Below are 24,201 nucleotides of genomic sequence, written 5' to 3'. Positions count from 1 at the left end.
AAGATTTAATTTTAAAACTCTCTTTTAAAATCATGAGGATAGTTATAAAAAGGGAAAGTTTTATCAAAAAATTAAAATCTTCCTTTTAATTACAAATAAGGAAAGATATCAAATCTTTTGTAGAAAACTATAAAAAGAAAGATTTAAATTTTAAACTCTCTTTTAAAACAATGGCTTCCACATAAGAAAGATTTTTAAAAAAAAAATAAAAACCTTTTAATTCATTGTGGTCGGCCACACCAAGCTTGGGTTCAAGCTAGGGCCGACCACCTAATGTAACCATTCCACCTTGGTTTGGCCGACCCTAGCTTGGGCTCCAAGCTAGGCTTGGTCGGCCACCTTAAGGTGGGTAAGAAGGTGGGTATGGATGGGTATAATACTTTATAAATAAGAGACTACGATAGGGACCGAGAGGAGGAATTAGTTTTGGTCTCCCGATGAAATTAAGCTTCCCGTGTTCGCCCCGAACACCCAACTTAATTTCATCAATAATAATTCATACCACTAAAGAATTATTATTAAACTACTATATCAATCCCAAATTATATTTTGGACTCCTTATTATGAGTGTGTTAGTCTCCCTGTGTTTAAGATATAGAATATCCACTAATTAAATGAGTTACTGACAACTCACTTAATTAATATCTAGCTCCAAAAGTAGTACCACTCAACCTTATCGTCATGTCAGACTAAGTCCACCTACAGGGTTTATATGACAATCCTTATGAGCTCCTCTTGGGAACATCATCAACCTAGATTACTAGTACACAGTTTCCTTCTATAATCAACAACACACACTATAAATAATATCATTTCTCAACTTATCGGGCATCTTGATTTATCGAGCTAAATCTCACCTTTTGATAAGTCAAAGAAATAAATACTAAGTACACGTGCTTGTTACTATATCGGGATTAAGAGCACACACTTCCATAATAACAAAGGTCTAGTTCTTTTATTAAGTCAGTATTAAAAAGAACTTACCTTAAATGATTCAGCTCAATACACTCTGAGTGTATTAGTGTAATTTTATAGTCAAGATAAACTAATACCAAATTACACTACGACTATTCTAATGGTTTGCTCCTATCCATCCTAGTCTTGAGCAACTGTTTATAATTTATAAAGAATTGATAACATGATCTTCTATGTGTGACACCACACACAATGTTATCTACAATATAAAATAATTGAACAACTACACTTAGCATATAAATGTAGACATTTGACCAATGTGATTCTTTATTTCTAAATAAATGTTTATACAAAAACTAGGCTTTTAGTATACATTCCAACACTCTACGTCTGCTCAGCTCACGACTTTTGCTTCCATGCACCTTCAATTTCACAAGCTACATTCCCATTCAGTTCTCGAGCTCTACGCCAGCTTGACTCACGACTTTCGCTTCTATTCGCCTTCGATTTCATGAGCTACGCTCTCATTCAGTTCATTGGTCCTGTGCTTGCTTAGCTCATGATTTTCGTCCTCGTTCGCCTTCGATTTCATGGGCTACACTCTTGTTAAGTTCATTGACTTTGTGCTGGCTTAGCTCACGATTTTCGTCCTCATTCGCCTTCTATTTCACGGGTTACACTCTCGTTCAGTTCACTGACTTTGTGCTCGCTCAGCTCATGATTTTCGTTCTCGTTTGCCTTCGATCTCACGGGCTTCGTGGTCACTCGATTCATGGGATCCACATTTGCTTAGCATTGGGTCAGCCATTTGCTCTGCCTTATCTAGGCACCGCTTAGTTTTGCCCGCTTGACACCGTGTGGCACTCTCCCGGCTGCCTGCTCGGCATCAGGTCAGTCATTTGCTCTACATCCTCTCTGTACCCGTTCGGTCGCCTGCTTGGCATGTGCTCGATCGCCTGCTCGGTATTCGCTTGATCGACATCGCTCGACATTCGCTCGATCGTCTGCTTGGCATCCTCTCGGCATTGTTTTTCGTCGCTCGGTCGACACTTGTTTCTCTCACCACTTTGCCAGGTGCGCGCTGTTCAGTCAGCACTTGCCTCATTCGTCGCTTAGTCTGTACTTGTTTCATTCAACACTCATTCATCACTCTTTTTTATCGCTCGCTCATCATTGCTATCGCCGTTCGATTGGCATCACTACTGTCACTTGCTTGACATCGCTTTTGTTGCTCGATCGACATCATCATAGATATAGGCACGACATTTCACAATGAACTCAGCGATCTAACTCTATACTTGGGAGTGATTTAGCCTTTATGATAGATTATCTAGTTAGTCGGACTTACGCCTCCTTCGACTAGACTTGAAGGGGAGGCTTGTGATATAAATATATTGTGTAGGGTTAGAAGGAATAAGGAATTAAGTGGAGGGGTATTTTTATCATTTTACTGTGCATCCTCCCTTTAGGTCTTTGGCATGGATGACAGAAGGGAAGGCTTCGTATTTTCTACCACTGCCACAGCCATGAGGCACGCACGTCGCTGCCCCCATTCAGTGTCGCCTCCCCGGAGGCTCTCGCTGCCACCTCGCCGGAAACCTCATACGTCTCTCTCTCTCTCACTTCTTCGCATTTTTCCAGCGTCGTCGCCTCACGCTGAAGAAGACTACCTCACTCTCCCGAGCGCCGCCTTCGATGTCGTCCGACGTCGATGTCTGCCACCTCCGTGACCAGACCGCCCCTCTCCTCTCTTCCTCTCTCCCTAGCGGCAGCCATCACATCCAGCGGCCAAGCACTGCTCCCCCGCCTCGCCTCCTTCGTCGTCTACCCCTGGCGTCGTCTTCTCCATCGATCAGACCATGCAGCTCATGCACCGCCGCCTCTGGTACACCTCCAATAGCTTTTGTCGGCCACCTAGGGCCCTCTCTAGCGATGTCGTCTCCAGCGGCTTTCTCCCCCAACGAATGAAGCCTCCAGCAACCGCTGCCTCCACCTCCTCTATAGCTGCCACCCTTCAGGCAGTCGTAGCCTGGGTTCTTAGACTTGCCTACTGTCCCTATTCCATGCTTCGGCTTTGTACCGCTTGTTCCGACTCCGTGTTGTTTATTTGCTCCAGCCTTCAAGTCGATGTGGTGACTGGCCTGTGAGCCGAGGTGGTGTCCGGCCGGCCGGTGAGCCGATGTGGTTCCGATCTTTGAGCCGTTGGTATGTTCCAGCTCCTTGCCTCCACGTGGCCTTCGGCCCTACATTTCCCCGGGCTCCGTGTCGACTCAGTTCTCTATCTAGTCCGACCCTTCATGCTATATAAAGTCCCGCGCTCTTGCGGGCCAAGGTGTAGGGAAGCTACTGCTTCCCTTTTCATATATGACATTTATATTCGTCATTATATTTTTATATTAGAGGAGGTTAACCAGAGACAGCTCATCATCTCCGTCTGCTCCTACGGATCAAGCGTTACGACCAGTTCATCAATCTACCAGAAGGCCAAGATACGTTACTGTACTCATTGTTTATTTATTTCATAATTCTACTATTAACATGTTCCTTATATATTCGTAGGACTCACCGCGAGCATCGGGGTGCCAGCAACCAGGGCAACCCGATCACTGTTTGCAAGTATTGTTGACCAGAGGCCTTATAACGACTTAGTCAACATAGAAGACAGTTCATCATATCCTCCACCTCTGGAGTATGACGATTTAGTCAACATTCCAGCTACACCACATCGACAGTTCCGTCTTTTTAAATTTCTGATAGGATCACTAATCAAATATCTCTTTATCTTGAATATTGACTGTACACTAACATTAAGGGTTGATGTGATGATGGCCTCAGGTGCCATGTCTGAGGGTGGAAGAGATAAGACAATAGGCTTGCGCACCTCCTATTGAATTTTAAAAATTAATGATGAGAACTAAAGAGGACAATGGGATTAAGCAAACCGCAAAGTGTATGCAATATTTTTTATTTCTTTTTAAAAGGACATACATAATTTGGTTCTCCAGGAAGAGTTTCGAGGAAAAGAACAACAATGTCACAGTCTTCTCCGTCATTTGCAAAGCGTGATAAGGCTCGTATAGCAAATCCACAAATATCTATTACCTCATCCACAAACTGCTCATCACTCTTCTCTGCATCATCTGGATGCTCAACACTTTTTGTGAACTCATGGACCTTTTTCATCCATGATACTTTGGCCCACGAACCTTCAACCTAAGTTTTGTTATTAAATTCTGTATCAACGTATCTTCTAACAGAGGATTGAATCGTAATACTTGCTTTGGCTCCGCTACACCTTAACGCTGCGCCATGTCGGCAGGAATGTGAATTTTTTGAGATGATTTGAGCGGGAAAAGGGCTCGTTTAAATATAAGACGCATCTCCCAAAGAGCACGGATCATCTAATCCGTAATTTGTGGATCAAAGGATAATCTATTTTTTTATACTGTTGATTTGAATGGACCCTATTTATTTAAAGATAAGATTTATCTAAATCAAGAATTTCTATGTAATGGATCATCCCTATCTATAATTTCAAGAAGATCCCAACTGTCTCCCAAATCGGTGAGCTCGTCACACGTGGTATGTGTAAATCTCCACTGAGAATTTCATTTCCACCCATATAATTGTAAAAATATCCTTTGAATTTCAATATCATTTGAAAATTGTGATTCTATTATTTTTGGCTGAAAAAATATGTTCCTTGGAATCATGACATCTATTCGTGTTTTTGGGTATAATAAAGGTTTTATATTTATTTCCACTAATTCTTATTTTTAAATGTCAATATATTATTTCAAAATATTTCGATGCCTTATCCCCAAACCGTCCTTTTGATAGAGGTTGATTTTTGAAGAAAATTACATATGAAAATTTCATTTTGCCCCCACATTTTATTTATTTCTTGTTTTGCTTCTTACCGTGCAAACTACTATATTTTCCCTCGTAGTTTATAATATTAGTGGACAGTAAACAAGTCGAGCCGAGTTTAGAGGTGTTCAAGTTTATTTGATAAACTAACCAAGTTAAGTCGAACCGAGTTTAAAATAAACTAAGTCTTTGAAATGTTGTTCAAACTTGTCTTGGTTTATTTTTATGAGTTTGAGCTTGAGCTTGGTTAATTTAGATGTTCGATCTCTCAATTCAAGATTAGCTTGAGCTTGGTTTGAGTTTAGTACAAGCTTAGTTAATTTAGATGTTATTAAACTTTCAATTTAAGTTTCTCTGATTGTTTAAAATTTTTATTATTTGATTGACTATTGAGCTTGATAATTCAAACTATTTATTTATTTAGTATATTAATAAAAGTTTTATTAATGAACATAGTTTGTAAACATTATTCACGAACGTTGTTCACGAACATTAACAAGCTGAATACATATGTGTTCAAATTTACTTGTTTAGTTTAACGAGTTGTTCAAACTTGTTCATTTAATTGATCTTGTGTATATTGAACGAACATAAATAAATTCTTACCAAACTGAACACAAAACTTGTTCGCGAGCATTTAATTCATTTACAATCCTAAATAGTACATCTTGACTCTTATGTAAATCTTGTGCTTTGCCTAGGCCTTGGCACACAAATGGTGTCCAGGGTTCAAATCCCAAAAAATGCATCGTCTATGTTCGCTCCGCCATGCACTTAGCACTTATGCTCCTAATGAATCTCCTTCCATTGATGTGAAACCGTCGCGTGGGAGCCCGCTAATAGGGCAGTTTCACATTTTTGTACTTTTCGTCAACACTACTTTGGAGTTCGGAGGAGTGTTGATGTTACATACCATAGTTCGAGCGAATTACATTGAAGATGTAGATGGAGTTGATGGTGCTAACAGCAAACGTAATACTCAAGATTTTCAGCTGAGACAACTCGTGTGCTTAGCAGCTTCACTTGCCTTTTTTCGACATGAATCCTTCCACCCTTTTGATCGCAAGATCGTTTTTCAACATAGTGGATGGCAAGTTTACTAATGATTTTCTAGGATTTTAATTATTCTTGCATCAAACCACTCTAAAATCAAAGTCTCGTTTCCTTCTCTTTATCAGTTATCACTCAACAATATATTTCGATATAAAAGTGATCAATAAATTACAGCAATTAGGTAAAGAAAAAGCAACAGTTCTCCAGTCATTTTATTATCCTAGACAATTCGCAAGCATTCAATGAAACCAATATTTCCTAGGTTTTCTACAAGCCTTGGCACAAATAGGATATGAAACCACGGGATTAGACTAAAGAATACAGCGACGAAAGTGAAAGAAATCTTAGAATTCACAAACAAGCAAGGCAGTTCAACCGCCCTCTTACAAACTTGTGTTTTGTTTTTTGTTCAAGAGAAAGCTGTTATGTCCTTGAGGAAATTTCATCTAGATGCTTGTCTCGCGATGATAAACCTCAAGGAGTTTCCTGGAGACGGTATATGGTGATCTCTTGCTGCTTGAAATACCGCCGATCTTCCTCGTCCACGAGGACGAGATTCAAAAAGTATTTAACACTGAATTTGTTGTTGATGTTCCGATAGGTAGGTGTCAGCTCATAGGGACTCAGAAACAATCTTATAGGGATTGATTCTCCTGGGAAAGAACAAAAGGATGAATTAAGCAGACATCAGTAATGAATCTAGAAAGTAACATCTTTTACTACAAAACTAGAAATAACTTTTCAGAATATACAATTGATCGATTGACCAAGAAGGTAACTACAAAACACTAATCTTTGGTTATCAAATCATGATCAACCCTAGGTTCACAATTAGACTGATATATCTGCCACATTGGTTGAATAACATCAGAAGAAAAAAAAGCATTCCATAAAAGAACCAAAATTAGGAACACTTAGAGAAGAAATAGGTAACAGACTGACTGCGCTTAGAGAAGAAATTAGGTAACAGACTGGATCCATAACCAGTAATGAGCCATGGTTGGTCGAAACTAGTGTGGCAAAATACAATTCGAAATGAAATTTAAGGTCAGCTAAAGAGTTCGACCGTAGATCAAGTCAATACCAAAACAATGCTACAAAACTCAGAACTGGGAAGAGACTTGTTTAGACGTGATTGGATAGGTGAGATCAGATAGGAAGTCTGCTAAAACTATCACAATACAATCCTCTTGTTTCAAATGTGAGAATTGATTCATTAATTTATTAGGCAGAATAACTATCTCAAATGTTTTAACTACAATTAAAAAAAAAAAAACTCAATTAAGCCTATAAACCCTTTTGTATTCCGCTGCAAGTCCACGTGTCACTACCCAAGGATGTCAAGAAAACTTTGTAAGTAGGCAAATTCTAGTACCATATATAATCTTTCAACTTAAGTTGGCTATCAGGTGTGTTGGATTTACATTGTGAATCTTTAATTAAAGCTTTCTTGTATATGTTACAAAACTTCCATTTGCTGTTTTTCATTAATTTACTAGGTGGAAAAATAGAACAAGATGTGAAAATATGAATCAAAGAACTGGTTCTGGTTGTAAGAAAAGGGAACGATCTATGAACACAAGACTTCACTAGAAGTGGCATGCGTTGAACCAGGATAACAGATATTATAATGTACTCTAATTGCTAAATCCCCTCAACATTTGAAGATTCAAGAAATACAAACACAATTTATCTTTAAGTTTAGAAATTTCTGAGATGATGACAAACCTAATCATAAACGAAAAGTTTCAGAAAGTAAAAAAAACAGTATAGCACAAATGTTTTGACAGTCATATATACCTCTAACTGGAGCACCATCCATTAATTCAAATTTTGCAAGTGTTTCTGTCTCAACATAAGTGTTGGGCCCTGAACCAGTTGATTCTCTACGTCTAATCTCCAATTCCATGTTTTTTAATTTTATTCTCACAAGAAGAAAGTAGATTTTCCCAACTATAACATCCTTGAGATGATACCTGCAGCAAAGTTGGCATAGGAAAATGAGATATTACAAGAACAAGTGATGCAAAATGTTATTTGATATATATGGACTTACTTGCTTTTGTTGTATTCGAACTCTATGTGTAAACAGTCTTCAATTCCAACTTCCATCTGCAATAATACATCACAACTTAAAAATTAAGGCATGCTCACAAACTACTACACTGCCCAGTTACTAGAAAGACACCTTATGTGTTATAAAAACAATGAGGTGAAGATTAAAGACAGCAATGATGACTAAACTTGCATCATAAATCATGTGAAGTTGCCCTGATAAAATTGGTGTGTGGACCTGGCACTGATATTTGAGTAAACATACTAAAATTGAGGATTTTTGTGTTTCTTCAGAATGTGTTACCAATGCAATGATTCATCCATTTCAAGGATCCATGACAATTAGGCATTATAGAATGTAAAATCTTGGAGCTTGTGGTTCTGATCTCCTTATATGGGTTAAGGTTATGATGACTAACAAGCATTAAGGAACCATCTTCAGACCTGAATGTAAAATGTTTTATCAATTCTTCTACCATATAGATTCTTTGGAGCATTATTGCTTGTCAGGAAAGGAACATAAAAAGGCAGAGTATTGTATGCATGCATTTACACATAACTTAAATAGTTGCAACCTGTCTCATGTCATGTTAATATGTGAAAAATATTGTTTTAAAGTATTAGATATGTATATATTATCATAGCTTGAGAAAAAAAAAACACAGGATATGCTCACGAGCTGTATATAACAGCGAAGGTTATTTAACCATCCATAAGGGAAACAGACCTTGATACTATTGTTAATTGTTGGGGCTGGGGTATAATTGCGAACCTGAAACAAAAGACAAATTGAAGTGAATGAATCAGAATAAAACATGAGGAGTATTAAGTTTACCAAAGAGTACTTGCAAGAAAAAGTAGGCATATCTTAACAATATCTTGATATCGATAGCACTAACTTGCATGAAACAAACTGATGTAAAAAACCATCGTCATAACAGAAATGAGAATTGTAGGTGCACAAAAATTGGACAATTTTATCGATTCAAAGAAAAATAAGCCTGAATAATAACAAAAGCTGTAATAAGACATGAGAAAATTTATGATTGATGCTGTCAATACTCACGCCTGTGAGCTTGGAAGGGAAGTTTACAGTATCTAGAAAGTTATTTAGATGGAAAACTTGATGCAGTAGAATTTTGAAGAAAACATAACCATTAAATAAGAAGCAAACTTAGAAACCATGACGACAAGCATAGCTCTCTGTATAGTACAAGAGGAGTTTACAGTATCTAGAAAGTTATTTAGATGGAAGACTTAATGCAGCAGAATTTTGAAGAAAATTTAATCATAACATAAGAAGCAAACCTAGACACGATGACAATAATCATAGCTCTATAATGCAGGTACTTTGGAATGAGGGCACAGCATCTTGCTAAAAAAATTCTAAAATAAAATTCTACTTGTCATCTTGATCATAATTTTTTGGGACACCAGACAGCATGGTAAAACAAGCAGTTACATAACATATACTGAAATGTACTTGATGTTAATCAGTCCACATCATGCATCTCATGGTTTAAATATCAGTTCACTTTCAATATGCCTCTCAATTTTAACAAGGAATTGCATGAAGTTCCAATTAAACAAGGTGTGTCTACAAACAACCAGATGCTAAAATTGTGATCAAAAGCCTTTACCCAGAAATCTTGGTGCTCCACAATGTTGCTGACATAATGACGACTGATTGTCACTTTCAAAACATACCTGTGAGACAAATGCAAATCAATTTTGATCATCGATTAATAAATCGTTTATCTTATATACTTCTCACCACAATAGAGACCAACGTGTAAAAGGATAAGTTCATCATGCAGTTCAGACCAATAACTCAAAAAGTGCACAGGTTCTACAATGAAAATTTTCATTGAATCTTCTCTCATGTGGAATAAGATAAAGATAAAAGGGCACGCAGAATTCAAACAAGCAAAATAAATTCCTTGAAGTACATGTGCCCAGGGATTTATCAAGCTTCAATCATGGACATCTTTGGCTGTTTGTCTCTCCTTTTATTATTTTCAAAATCCAGTTGTAAGTGGCTAGAGTCAAAATTTCACTTGAGAAAAAGTAACAGATGAAAAATGACAAAAACCTAACTGTCTAAGCCAATAGGAATATTATCAAAATATGAATACAGGTTGTGTTAAACATAAGCCTTTCTACAGGTCTCATATTCTAGGACAAAAACGTGATAATACAGAATGAACAGAAGACAATGTCAATCACAATAGAGATAAAAAATTGTAAGGTTGTTTCTTGTTAACAACAAAAGGTGTCTACTAAAATTATGAATGTCAAAGTCTTGTCTGTACTGTATAATGATTTTCCTAATTATCTAGGGAATCCTACAATGGGTTTTACAAACAAAATCACCAACTGGTTCCAACACTCAGTACATGTTTGTTCAGTTTGATGAGACATTAGTCAGCTAAGACTTAATATACTTTGATACAAGGATAGCATAAGTAAATGACAAAAGCTAAATGCACTTGAACCAAAAAAGAAAAATCAAGGAATCTAAAACAAAATAGCATATGTACCTTAATCGGACATTGATACCATTATATGACTCATAGGGCATCTCAACAGATGAGAACTCAAATGGAAAAGTTTTTTTTTCATAAATTTCACCAGGAACATCAAGCTCACGCACTGCAAACATAAGAAATTATTAGACTTCTACTACACAATTTAGAAAAGAAGACCAAATGACCTGAAATATGTAGGTATATCAGTATTCTAAGCAAATTAAAGCCAAGCTCATTCTACACATGTATACATCAACGAAAAACATCCCAGACTATTAAAAATATATGCCATTTCTACCAAGCTAGCAATCTCTGCCTGCATCAGACCTTCAGGTTTGCCTCTTCTCCCCCTCCAAATATCATCCTTATTGGTACTTGTCCTATCATTTAGTTTCTTTGCAAGATTGAAGACCTACACTTTAATACAAAGGTGTGGTGAATGATGCTCAAAGTTCATGTAGAGAGAGGCAAGCACAAGGGATATATATATAATTTTCTCTCCTGTCCCTTGGTGACAGACATTTCCATTAAAATTTATGTTTACTAGTTCCTATTGAAAGAACAAAATGTGTAGTTTATATATATCTTCGTTGACTTCAAGATATTGAAGATAATTCTAAGCCTGACAGAACTAATAGGCTTGAGCACTCAGCCATAGTTTCAGCCTCAACTGGCCTTTCAATTAGTATATGGAAGAACAAAAGTGCGAACAAAAACAGATAAATTATCAACTTTCTCTATCATTTCTAGGAGTCGTAGAATTTATTGTGTTAATAAATTGGAGATATGGCAAACTCTTTCCATCTATCTTCACTATGATATTCACAAATACTGGTCTTTTTTCCCATTATTTTTTCTTTTGCACGTTGCCTTTCTCCCTATGCATTGATGGCACTTAGAATATGGTTATATTAACAAAAAGGCATAAATTATCCTGATCAAATTCATCACATGCAAGTGTGATATTAGATCGGTCAAGTAAATATCATAGGTTAGACAAACTCTGCTAATTACATATCATTATTTATTTTTCTAGTCAATTAAAGACTTAAATGAATGTAATATCACAATATCACTAATCTTTTTTATGTGCCTATACAATCTAATCCTCATCAGAAGTTAAACAATTACGTCTGAGTTTAATAGGAACTAATAGGCCAATGAAATGTTGTGTAGACAGAATCAAATTCTTATCCTTCAAAGTTATAACTCAGTAGGATCTCTTTAAAACCTAAAACCACAAACAAACGCTAAACATATCACCATAACAAATTTCAGGAACAGCTTGTGATCACAGGACATCAACATATTTGCTAAGAAGCCATAAATGTATGGTCCATTATGTCCTTTTCTTGTAGACACATAGCAAGTCTAATAATTCACACTCAATCCCAACACTTCAATTATGTTTTGTGGGCCCAAAGCTTAGTTTAAATAAGATGCCTATGATGTGCGTGAGCCAAAGCCATGGAAACAATTCTAATGCCCAAGAATCTGCTTGCTGAGTTTGCAATATAACTGATCTGAAATGGTGAAATCCATTTGAGTATTTTGAAATAGAACTGATACAAGAAAGATGGAATGCCCACAAACCTAGAGAGGTGAAGTCATAAAAGTTTCCTCTGTCAAAATATAGCTCTGCAAGAATACAAGAAAAATAAGAAAGCAAAAGGGACAGTGAAATCAAGGAAATATAGGAAAAGTACAGTCAAAATTTCTAAATTCTTAGGCTTAATATTTTACAACAATTAAAAGGTTTTTTTTAATGTATAGATTATTAATCATTTGAAGTTATATATGTTCAAAGGAATGTCAATCTGAAACTGCAAAGAAGAATGCGCTGCTTTAGGCAGAAAAAAATGAAATAATAGAAGTAAAATCCCTGCACCATTGTTTACCTAGAGAATTAGGATAAATCAATATAAGCTACACTAAAAATTAAGCCAACCATGCTACATAATCCACATTGATTTGAAATTGGACGGATCATCAGCCATTACTTCAAGAATTAATAGCATTTGGCCACAAAAAGCCCTAGATTAGAGAAACAAGTACCAGCTCATTCTCCGTCTCTTGTACATGAAGGCTAAAACAAGCAATGAACTCTCGATGTTTCTAATTATCACAGTTAAATCACTATACATTATAACTTAAAAAACAGGTTGTTGATAATTGCAATAATTGACTTATGAAAAAAATAATATTTTTTTGGGATAGTCAAACTAAATTGGGAGATTAGATGGTCAAGCTTCTAAGTTCTAACTATAAGAAGTACAAAACATTGTCATTTATAATTTTTTAGATTTGTTATTTTGTATAAAAAAAAGATGAAGGGAACAGTTATGCTAGAATTAAGCAAGTCCTGAAAATCTAACAATTTTCAGTTTGCCATGAAACAACCAAAAAATCATTAGATAAAGTGAAGCATACCAATCTGACCAAGGAGCTCAATTTTCACACCAGTATGTTCCAGTTTTTTCCCTTGAAGTGGATCTATAGACACCTGCAATGCCATTTCTCTATGATTTGTTCATATAATAGTTACATGTGATATTTCATTGTATTCACTATGTTAAATAAATAGTAAAATTCCAAATCCACGCAACAAACCTCGCCAACAATATTTTCTAGGCTTTGAAAAAGTGGAACCATTGCAGTCTGTCCATTTTCTTTCTTTACAGAAGCCTGCGCAAATACATTACTAAATAGGAAATTAAAATAACAAACATGCCAAAGCCCTTCCATAACATATTGCAAATCAGTCTCAAATTCATACCACTTGAATGAAAGAAGACATAAGAGAGCATAAATATGAAAACGAATATGCCATTCACCTTCTTTCTGGTTTTGCCATCAATAAATGAAATTGTTATGTGACATGGTGGCTTGAAAGCTCCAATAATATAATTCTGAAAAATAAAACAGAGATAACAATGTCAGGAATTCAAGTTTAATCCACCATACTGAATTCAGTAAGAATGAAAAACAAAATTGATGTATAAAAAATTGGATATGCCAGATATAGATGATCATGTTTCATCAAATTGTGAGTAAATAGGCATGACACTGTATCAGCCAACAAGTCATAATTGAGTTTAACTATATGTTAACCACTTGGGTTGGGTTTGCATAGAAAGTGGCAATACTTTCCTGGTAAGTGAATTGGATCCATGCTGAGATATGCCAGTCAATACACTAATTCTTACTGACTGAATGTGCATGCACCAATACAGACAAGTTGATTTTTCATAAACATAACACTGGAAAACATCCCTCTGCTACCATGGTTACCATATAATGATAATGTATAAGAAATCACCAAGCAAACAACTGATATTGATAGTGAAGATTGAGACAAATAAAAAAGATTCCAGATTCCAGAAAAAGTTAAATCTTGCAAACAGATAATCATACTTTGGTGCAGACCCCATCTTTGAACTAGTCATGAATCACATAGTAATTATAATTGATATGTAGACTAAGACAACTTCTAATAATTAGCAATAGGTACTTAGCATATCCCTAATAATAATGAAGCTATGATATAAAAGGTCAACAGGAGCACTAAATTTGAATTATGAGTCTTACAATATGAAAGACATTCCACAGAGCACAAGAAATCCATGTTTGGTTATTTAACTTCTTTCATAAAAGGTAGATCAACTACCTTAACGCCTTCTAATGCCAGCTCCATGGATATGGAGGGAGGTAAATTTAGGTACACAAGTGTTAAGTACATGATGGGGTAAAACCCAGGTTATCAGTTCCTGAAAATCGACCCTTGGCCATTATGCCAAAGATGTCATGCGCCCACCGTCTGTGCTACGCCCTGGGGCTATTTAACTACTTTCATGGTCACCTATGAGATGGTTGTAACTTTTTTGATGATCCAAGTTACTCAATTTTACTTACATATATCCTCACGCAAGATAATGTGCCTCTTGTTATCAGCTTGAGTTCATTCTTGCATAATTAAGCATAACATACTTGTGATGATAGCATCTATTTTCACTCATATATTGATAAGAAAAAATTTCTCTAGCATTTATGTATTACAATCAAACCAGATTCTCATCTAAATGATGTTAGCACATTCAAGTCTCATAATTTCCAAGATATAAATAGCAAAAACATACCATTCTCAAGACTGACTATAGGTTAACTCCTTTGGAAAAGTATCTGCACCGAGAAAATGCAATAAAATGAACCTTAATTTAAAGTAGAAACATAAGCAACTCAGAACTCGAGTCACCAATAGAGCTGGAGATATATTAGCATAAAAACATCAAAGGTTAGGTAATCTTCCAATTTGCAAGGTCACAAAAAATAACATGGAAGTATAGTCAACTAATTGTACAGAGCAAAGGCAATACAATAATAGTAACATTGATTATATTAGACATTTAATATTTTAATAGTTAGGAATTAATTTAATTACTAGTCAATGCTTTGAAGATAGTCTTCATCAAAAAATTTCCCTACTAATTTGCATCTATCATAGGAAACTGTAGAATTTATTTGATCCCTCACTTCATCCCCTCAAAGGAAACAGCCCAAGAGATTAAGTTCATGTTTTTCTCCCTCTTCATAGCTTTCTTCTGCCATATTTCTTTCACTGGCAGTCTCTATTCTTCACAGGAAACAGACCATTGATCAATAACAAATTTTCATAACAAAGATCTAGATAGGTGGTCTTTACTTAAAACATTAATAGTTTACATTTCCAACATAATACTTGGTCAGTAACGATGTGCAAATAGGACCTAAGTTTCTATGATCTGATAAGTGATAACCAGAAAACTATATGAAAAACGCACTTATTGAGAACATGCTGGCATTACAGAAACTTCATAGCCATTGCAATCCTCTCATCAAATAGATCTGCTGCAATAAAATCATGCACACATTCTCCATGCAACGCTCATCCAATAACTTAGTTTAATTTAATAAATTGATTGTTGAAAATAACGAATTCACAGGTAACAGGAAACCAATCGACCGCATCGCCGAGAACGGGCAGCAGTGGGTAACATCATTTTGTATCACTTTCAGTTAATATTTTAGTCTGGAACAATACGAAAAAATTCTAATGGGAATGGATCCAAGCAGATCATTCAGACAAGAGGAAAAGGGAGGATTTCCGCTCCAACGCGGGGGATCGTAGCAAATCAGGAGATGTATCCCGTAATTAGGAGCGACGAAACAGGGGAAGTAGCAAGGGGAGGCGAGAAGTTACCTCGCAGGCGACGGCAGGATCGGTTGGGAGGAGGAAACCAGGGAGGGGGCGAGGGGCTACTTGTTTTGTCAATCGAGTCGTTTGCAAGGAAGCGAACTAGCTAAGCGAAGGAAGAAAAAAAAAGGAAAGTTTTTTACAGATTATCATATTTTAAGGTACCAATGAAATAACAAGCCCGTCTAGCTCAGTTGGTAGAGCGCAAGGCTCTTAACCTTGTGGTCGTGGGTTCGAGCCCCACGGTGGGCGTTCACCATTTCTTTTTTGAAAAAAAATAAAATTAATGAATAAAACAACTTCTTTATTAAATAATAAAAGAAAATAGGTAATGCAAATGCTTATAAATGTCCATCTCAATCACTTCGATAATAGAAAAAAAAATTTAAAGTTTGATTCTCAGTTATTTTCGAAAAAAAAATTGTTCAAATGTTCAGTGAACTTGAAGATCCAGTTTGAAAAAAGAAAAAGTTCTCCTGTAAGTTATGCTTAATTATTTCATGATAACTGCAGTCTGTATAGCTTTTTATTTGAAAAAAAAATAATTTTTTTGACAATTTTAAAATGAATGAGATCGTTAATCCTTTGCCTAGGACTCAGAACGTTAGGCAGAAAGAAGGAAAAAAACATGAAGAAATGAGTACAGTTAATAACAAACCATTAATTGAGAAATCAACGGAAACAAAAGATTTGGAGAACATTCTCATGCATAATTATTTGGAAGGGGACGATAGAAACCGATCATCCTATCGTTGATCTGCTGAATCGGCCTCGCATTCATCTCGGAATCCTGCAAAAGATCAGATAACTATAATTTTTAAAATCTTGCCGATTTTAAAATTCGGATAGACTTTTGTTTCTTTTATTTTAATAAAAAAATGAGAAATTATATGATTTAGATAAAATCTCTAACAAAATGAATTATTCCGAGTGTTACTTACATCATGAACAGCTTGTCTGAGAAGGTCCACTTGTTCCCTTGTCACTGTCCTCACCTGAGCAAGCAATTAATCGTATCATTGCATCTACTGGATTCAAATAAACAGCAATTAATCAAGCAGAAATTAGATCCAGCAAACCTTCTTGACGATGCTCCAGACCACACCTTCCGTGCAAGGGGGAGTAGTCAAAGACCCCATGTACCTGTAATACTTCCGGCTTCCCCTCCTGATGTGCCTCGGATCCACCATGCCCACTGCTTCCTCTGCTTCATGCTTGTCTGCAATCATCTGGATCTGTCTCTCTATCTGCAAGCCGTTGATTGTTTTCTCCAATTTTATTGTGGTTTCGTTGAATTTTAGTGTAAGAAAAATCAATTGGGAGTGGAGAGTAGGACGTTGGAAAGGAAGGGATCATGGCGGCCGATGGTGTAGAGAATGCCGACCACGGCGGTGCTGTTGTCGGCGCTCTGATGAACCATATGGAGTTCCAGAGAGAATCTTCACAAAAAGATGTGATTTAAAAAAAAAATTAAAAAAAATCGAAGGATTGAGAGAAGAAGCAAGGACCACCTGCGTCCGTTGATGGTGTGCTCGGACGGCGAGTGCCAATGCAGCTGCTTCAGATCGTAGTCCTTTCCGTCGATCCGCAGATTCCCGGCGTCCTCTTCCCATTGGAGCTAATCATCCAGCGAAACAAGAAAAATAATCATCGATCTCGCGAATCAATCGAAGACGAATCCTTCGGCCGATCGTTTCGCTTACCATGATGTCGTGTCCGCGGTTTTTGAGGACGGCGGCGGCGGGGCGGTAGGAGCGGCGGAGGCGGCCGAGATGGGGGAGGATCCGTACCCGACTGTCGGTGAGATCGATGGGCGACTGCAACCGGCCATGGCCGCAGGCGGCCCACTCCTCGTGGATCTCGCCCCAGTGATTCGGCCCGATCTCGCTGCCTCGCTCGTAGCTGAACTCATCCTCGTGATCTGCGAACTCGCAGCCATCAATGGCGAAGCTTTGTTCTCTCTTTTAAAAGCTGTAACAAGATGGAGGAACTGGCGATCCAGAAAGGAAAAGCAGCGTTGCTTACCGACTTCTTGAGATGAAGCAAGGGGAGATTGCAAGAAGAGCAGTAGGGCAGAAACGGCGAAGAACTCGATGCGATGAGTCGCCATTGATCTGCGATCCAGGAACTGAAGACGACGACGACGAAGAAGAAGACGAATATGGAATTGGAGAATTAAGAGCCAGAAAGAAGGTATTTGAAGGAGATTTGCCGTGTTTCCTATCGAGGAAGAAAAGTATGAATGAAAGAAAAGACTGGAGATTTTTTTTCCCCCTTTAGTTTTATTAACTTTAACATCGAAGGACAGTCGCACACTGTTTATGTACAGTGATAAATAATTTGGTGTCGGTTGGTATAAGCTAACACCTTCATTTCTTTACCCCCATTCACATCAGGTACGGTAATGAATAAATTTATTTTTAAAAATAATAATTTGTCATAACTATTTTTATTCATATTATATATATTAACTGTTAAAAAGTTTAATTTAAGATATTTCATTTATTTTTTCTGACTCTTTTAGGATTTAAAAGATCAACAAAATGGAATTTTAATAGTTTAAACATTTCAGAGTTTTTAAAAGGAAGGGCGAATTTAAAACTGCCTTGCAAATTATACAATAATTAAAAAAAAAATTATAATCCCGTGTCTGTACCTTCGGTTCAATTAGACGGTCCGACCTCGTACATCGACCGCAGACAAATTCAAAAGGCCGGCCCCACCCTATAAATCGGTCATCACAAATTCAGAAACATGAGTAACTTCTAACGTTTCAGATTTTTTATCCCTGAAAAAATACCGTAATTAAAATTAAATCCTGAATATTTAAAAAAACTACTTAACCACATTAGTGTTGCACCATGACCCAGGTTAATCACCTTATCGTTGCATCATAATCCGAGGCGGCCCACCACTACGTGGTCCCTAAGAATAATTGTTTTATATGAGCCAACGGCTACGTTGTTTGTACACATTCTCGTCGTGCCAGAAGACGAGCATGTAGTTTTCAAATGCCAATATCTCAACAAAACCCCCAGTTTTATTATTTTTCCAAACAAATAACCAAAAGTTTCAAAATTGAACCAAAGCGAGCCGCAGAAGCTAAACTGGTTCGGTTCAGTCAACAAGACCATTCAAACGTCAGTCCGACTGCAAAAGTACCACGATTAACAGTAGGAAAAAAAAAGGAAAATCATTTGCTTTAGAATCTGCCATAATTAAAAGAAGCATTCTGTAAAATAGATCATATCGACCGGTTCAACTACATGCGGATTCATTTTGAAGGTCGTGTTCTTGCGTGTGTAAATAAAAGGGGTGGCCGTTCTCTTCTCAATACTCATCCTTGCAAACTGCTGCTGGAAGCACATTATTTTGAAGTTGCAGAAAACTGCAGTGATCTTTTATTTTTGCACATCACCATGTTCAACCTCAGCATGATGCTGTCTTCATGGATTTATTGATGAACCTCGTGTAACTGAAAGGATACGATAAGCTGCCTAAGGTCGAATAGCAATACTAGTGTTCACCTAGAGGAAGGAAGCAATGAGTTAGCAACACAAGAAATCAAGAAGTTTCATAAAAGGAAGATTCGATGAAAACAAATAGTGTGATTATGCAAGGAGGATGATGGACTAACCAAAAGCATGGCAGGTGAAGCACCCACTCAGAGAACTGATCTGGCCAGTTTTGCCAAGGTATGAAACCTTTTTCATTGTCCTTGTTGCTTGGTTGCCTCGACTGGTAGTCAAGGCACTTCTCATCTCCTGGGCTTTCTTCTGTGCGAATTGAAGTTTGCTCAGAATTTTCTCCATAGAGGATGACCTTTTCTTCTCTAGTTTCATCTGCTATGCGATTAGTTATTTCTAAATGAGCAATGAACTCCGAACAAAGTTAAGTGCATTTAAATTTCAGAAAATTCATAGACAAAAATGGTTAAAACAAAGAAATTTTGCGGAAATAAGATAATTGACCGAGTTCTAATGCACCTCTAGTTTTCTGATCTCTGCCTCAGCTTTTGCCTTCTGCAAGTTCTCCCATGCTGTGATCTTGGCCTCCTCTCTCTTATACCTATCAAATGCATTGCAAAGTAGAAGATTTGAATGTGCACATCACAAAAAAAAAACCAACACACTATTCCAAAGCCATCTTCAGAAAATCACCAAGCAGGTAACAGTGCAAAAGAGAGTGGCCATCTTCATAGGTACAAATTCAAACAATTAAGGTTAGCTTAAGAAGACACGTTTCCCAAATTAACCACTGTAATGTAAATTTTTCAGAAAAGCAATCAATTCGCAGATTTGTGGTGTAAAGATTATCAGCATCGACATTTAAGTTACACAAGCCCAATTTTGCAGAAATGGTGTCATTCTCAGCTAGGTAGATCAACTAGAGCATGGACTCAATTACCATTACTCATCTATGTGACCTGGTAAAGGGTCAGTCTGGTATTAGTCCTTTCATCAGAAACTTAGGTGCCAAAAACCTAAACCCAATCCCCGTTCAACACTATTACTGGTAGAGTTTGATTCAAAACAATTTCCATGTGTAAAATGTTAATAACCCATAGAAAGTATCAGGGCACCTTGATATACATTTTGCTGTCTCAGTAACTTCCCAAGTAGTGTTTCCCTCAATAGTCTTCTTCCATTCTGCGATGCTTGCTGACTGCCTATCAGAGCCTTGCGCTATGTGTTTCCTGGACCACCTGGTTAGGGTCACATGATTGTCTACCTGCACATCCCTAACCTCAATCTTTGAGAAGTGGCTCTCTAGCTCCACAATTGCAGGGGCTGAGACTGGGGAGGGGGAAGAAGGCCCCTCATTAGGAGAGGAGAAAGTGCTTCCATCTGGACCCATTTGTGTTGCCACATCCTTCCTTGAAGTTGAGATGGAAACCACGGATGCTGCTTCTTTGCTGCCATCCGACTTCTCATCTGTAAAATGATCCAACAATAAGAGTTGAAGGAACTTGGATGGTAGGGTTGGTTCTCATTCCACCAAAAAGGAGCAACATAGTTTTGCTAAAAGTAGTAAAAGAAATCTAAAATGGTCAACGAGGAAACAAAATTACCCTAGGATTGCAATCAACGCAGGTTGAATATACATATGTAAGAATGCATTTATGAGTATCCCTAGCTTATAGTTTGAAAAAGCAATGATGCCACCCATTCTCAGGGAGCACATCAGGATCATTCAATTACACAAGACTCCAAAAGGCCTTATCCATTTCAACCCATCACTCTCATCTTAATAATGATTTTTTAATATCTCTTTTGGTGGAAGATTAGAATAACATGGCAATAGCACACAGAATAACATGATGAAGCTAATACAAAGATACAGTGATAGACAGTTTAGAGACAAACTAGGTTACAGAAGGAAACCAAAACTTGCAATTTATCCCCAGTTATCAGCTACATATTTTCCACATAACTTGCAAGTCTGAATAACTGTTTTTTTTATGAGGAATTAAGCACAGAAACAAAATAGTGATCAAGTATGACTTGCAATTATACTTACCAAGCAAGCTGTGACTGACAGGGATAAACCATGGACTTGCTTCATGTACATAATGATCTACTACAATACTGAGGTATGTTGAATAGCTGTATTTGAATAATATCCTATAAAATGTATTTAATTACATGCTAATGTCATATTGCTAGATTGAAGTCTAGGATTACTGTGCTTCTAGCAAGAACCAACTAGAACACAATGCTTTCTGTTGTATTAAGAGAATACAAACTTCTACTGCATGTAGCTTAGTTTTCTTGTCAATGATATTTAGAGTTGATGGTTGTGATAACAGAAATCTCTTCAGAGATGGCCATTAATATAATAGTTTAACACGACATAGTACCCCGAGAGCTAGGAATGGAGGAAGATGACTCGATGGCATTTTCAGACCATCCATGGATGCTAGCAGATCGGAATATGTAAGGATCCCCTGTTGTGGAATGAGCTTTTCCACACATGGCACCAACACCAGCTACTCCTATTCCTCCACTGCAAACACCCCCACCACCCCTTCTTCCTCTATTACCATTGTGATAAAAATCCTGTTCAGGAATCAAAACTCCAGCCAGGAAAGGTGAATTTGCTGTAATGTTTCCTGCCCTGCCACTATCAAAGCAAGGGACCACCGGTGAAGCCAGCGAGTAGCTGCTGCCGAGCCCTAGGCCAGCCTGAGGTCCAAGTGGTCCACTCTTTGACTTGGGACGCCTATAGTGTGAGAGGGATGACGGCGACCTCCCAGCTCCATCAATTGAGACCGGGCTGAAGATCCATCTCTCGGCGTCCTCCCACTTAGAGGGCAGAGTCCTCCCATTGGCAAAAGGCAGGATAACTCTGCTGCCATCGCGCCTACAGCTGCTGTGTGCTGGCAAAGGCACTCTCTCAGAGCTCCACCCCTTCTGGTACACAGCCACCCCAACTCCATGCCTGTAGTTAGGAGTCCCTGGGCTTTGTAATATGCCGGATCTGCTCCGAGATGAATCAGCAGAGCTTTTCTTCATCCCTGCTGCTAAGCCGATGAAGAACCTCGGGGAAATAACAGATGCATCAGCACCTTGGCCATTGAAGTCAAGCGATACAGGCCGCCGCCGCTGCAGCTTCCTCCTGTTGGTCAAAGCAGCCTCTTCGGATCTGCATTGTTGGCTCTGGCATTCTGCTAGAACCAGAAATTCACAACCTTGCAAATGTGGCTATGGGTTATGAATGGAGGGAGTGCCACATACCTCTGGGAGGGTGGGGAAAAGAATGCTTTGACGAGGCCAAAGATGATACTACTTCTCCTTCCTCCTTTACCTCATCGTTCCCTTCTTCATCAACTCTTACTTCTCTTTGCACAAAGTCCTCAGCAGTCACTGCAAGACAGAGAAATCGATCGATTTCCATTTTAAAGAAGCAGACTAGTGGGGATGGCACGAACACCAGCTCAGCTAGTGGAAGTGCCAGCCCCAGAAAGAACAGTACGGACCTTTGGAGCGATTCTTCGGCGGTGGAAAGCCAACAGGACAAGGGGAGGGTCTGGTCTCAGGATCTGGATCCGCAGGAGGGCCACCACCGGCGTGCCCAAGTACCGTCAAAGGCTGTATCAATCACAAAAAGTCGAAAGCGTCTTTGTTAAACACAGAGGAATCCAACCCATGTCCCTACAAGAAACTACAGAAACAGATAGATCGATATTCGAAGAGAAGTAAAAAAAAACAATATCAATATCAATATCTGGACCAAAAATAAAATCCCTGTTTTATTTCTTTTTTTCTCTTCTATGTTTTTGTCTTGCCATTTTTCTTTCTTCTTGTTCTTGCTTCGTTTACCTATATAATGTTCTTCTCCTCGCCTTCCAATTTCTTTGCATTGTTTTGGTACATAGCTCTGCCTCTCTAGTCGCATGGAACAAAGATGCAACTCCGTTCAAGAAAAAACTAACATTTTTTCCGAGGAGGTCCCTGTAAAGCTCTCGATCTTAGCTCTTACTTTAAGTGCCCTAGCGATTTCTCTCGCAAGACACATCGTGGGGACCTTCCTCGATCGATGTCCGCTTGCCATTTTATTAGTCCTAGAAAACGAACTCGCCACACTTTGAGTTCCTATCTAAAGTGCCACCTTTTTTTTTTTGTCTCAAGAACGCTGCTGGATCGCCACGACAAAGACTATAATAACGCGAAAATGGCCCCAAAAATAGATTAAATAAGGAGAAAAATCACAGAAAAGGGATTGCAGGTAGAAACCAAGTCATTGTGGTCGCCGCCATCAGTAACACTACCGCCGGCTTCTCCGTTGTATGCGTTTCCGCTGGAAGAGCGGCGATCGGAGGAGTAGTAGATCGGGGAGTCACGCCTACCGTCTCCGCTCCGCCGTCGCCCCAACCTCGATCTCCGCTTCGGTTTCCTCCCGACCGCCGCGCCATCCGATCCCAACCCTAATGATGGCATCCTCGGCTCCTCCGCATTCCCCTCGGTTTCCAACGCCGGAGCTGGACCTCGAAGGCAACGCTGCCAGTCCGCGTCACTACTATTAAAATGAAATGCCAAGAATAACACTGCGTGTAACGACGAGAGCAAGCGAGATTAGTCCCGAAGTAAAGGGTATTTTAGTCCGAATGGAATCTCCTTTGTTTTCGGTGGCGGACGCTTCTGGATTCGGATCGAACACATTCTTCCCGACAGCATACACGTAAGTGCTCCTGTCCAACTGATCCATTGATCACTTTACGAGCTCCTAGTGGTGAGGAAGCGCGAGCACATTATAGCGGATCCGAGTTAGAGATACGAGGTCTTCCGATCCATGATTAGGACGGAAGGGTGTGAGAGTGTGACGAAGTGGACGTTGGACCAGGCTTAATTGAGGAGCCGCATTGGGATGGTCCGCGGAGTAGCAGAAGCGTTGCTGTTATGGGCACTGCAGGGGCGGGTGGCGACTGTTCACGAGGTGGATTTAATTGGGCTGCATGTGGTTGGGCCCGCAAACCATGTCGTCTTTAAGAGACAATAATTAAGATTTATTGTGATAAATCTTTAACCATAGAAAAGATGTAAAATATAT

The 24,201-nt window shown here is 38.4% G+C and overlaps 3 protein-coding genes and 1 non-coding gene across 5 annotated transcripts; 1 reads left to right on the top strand and 3 right to left on the bottom strand.

The window, feature by feature from the left end:
- Positions 1-6,020: 6,020 nt before the first annotated feature.
- LOC122056058 (vacuolar protein sorting-associated protein 26A-like) lies at positions 6,021-15,795 on the bottom strand. Of its 2 annotated transcripts, none has more exons than XM_042617826.1 (12): positions 15,658-15,795; positions 14,558-14,600; positions 13,256-13,330; positions 13,032-13,122; positions 12,852-12,924; positions 12,015-12,059; positions 10,434-10,545; positions 9,534-9,600; positions 8,621-8,665; positions 7,895-7,950; positions 7,639-7,814; positions 6,021-6,491 (listed from the first exon to the last, which is right to left on the bottom strand). In XM_042617826.1, exons 3-12 carry the CDS (start codon positions 13,273-13,275, stop codon positions 6,313-6,315), a joined length of 864 nt encoding a protein of 287 aa, XP_042473760.1. In that variant the 5' UTR covers positions 13,276-13,330; positions 14,558-14,600; positions 15,658-15,795; the 3' UTR covers positions 6,021-6,312. The 2 variants fall into 2 exon arrangements, with proteins under 2 accessions (XP_042473760.1, XP_042473759.1); XM_042617825.1 differs by having other exon boundaries at positions 13,032-13,106; positions 15,658-15,794.
- A 35-nt stretch (positions 15,796-15,830) lies between these two features.
- TRNAK-CUU lies at positions 15,831-15,903 on the top strand. Its single transcript has one exon. It is a non-coding gene; the product is annotated as a tRNA-Lys (tRNA).
- A 352-nt stretch (positions 15,904-16,255) lies between these two features.
- Positions 16,256-17,896, bottom strand: LOC122056059 (alpha carbonic anhydrase 7-like). The gene is made up of 7 exons (XM_042617827.1): positions 17,677-17,896; positions 17,355-17,572; positions 17,163-17,269; positions 16,988-17,090; positions 16,731-16,898; positions 16,593-16,646; positions 16,256-16,441 (listed from the first exon to the last, which is right to left on the bottom strand). The coding sequence occupies exons 1-7, from the start codon at positions 17,759-17,761 to the stop codon at positions 16,355-16,357; spliced, it is 822 nt and encodes a 273-aa protein (XP_042473761.1). The 5' UTR covers positions 17,762-17,896; the 3' UTR covers positions 16,256-16,354.
- Positions 17,897-18,847: 951 nt separating this feature from the next.
- LOC122056057 lies at positions 18,848-23,712 on the bottom strand. Its single transcript, XM_042617824.1, has 8 exons — positions 23,388-23,712; positions 22,631-22,742; positions 22,389-22,517; positions 21,512-22,318; positions 20,234-20,585; positions 19,638-19,719; positions 19,289-19,493; positions 18,848-19,178 (listed from the first exon to the last, which is right to left on the bottom strand). The coding sequence occupies exons 1-8, from the start codon at positions 23,589-23,591 to the stop codon at positions 19,168-19,170; spliced, it is 1,902 nt and encodes a 633-aa protein (XP_042473758.1). The 5' UTR covers positions 23,592-23,712; the 3' UTR covers positions 18,848-19,167.
- Positions 23,713-24,201: the final 489 nt, after the last annotated feature.

The sequence above is a fragment of the Zingiber officinale genome, chromosome 3B, assembly GCF_018446385.1.
Source record: "Zingiber officinale cultivar Zhangliang chromosome 3B, Zo_v1.1, whole genome shotgun sequence".
NCBI classification, from domain to species: domain Eukaryota; kingdom Viridiplantae; phylum Streptophyta; class Magnoliopsida; order Zingiberales; family Zingiberaceae; genus Zingiber; species Zingiber officinale.
Note: the sequence above shows the minus strand (reverse complement) of the source record. Positions and strands in the feature narration are given on the sequence as shown.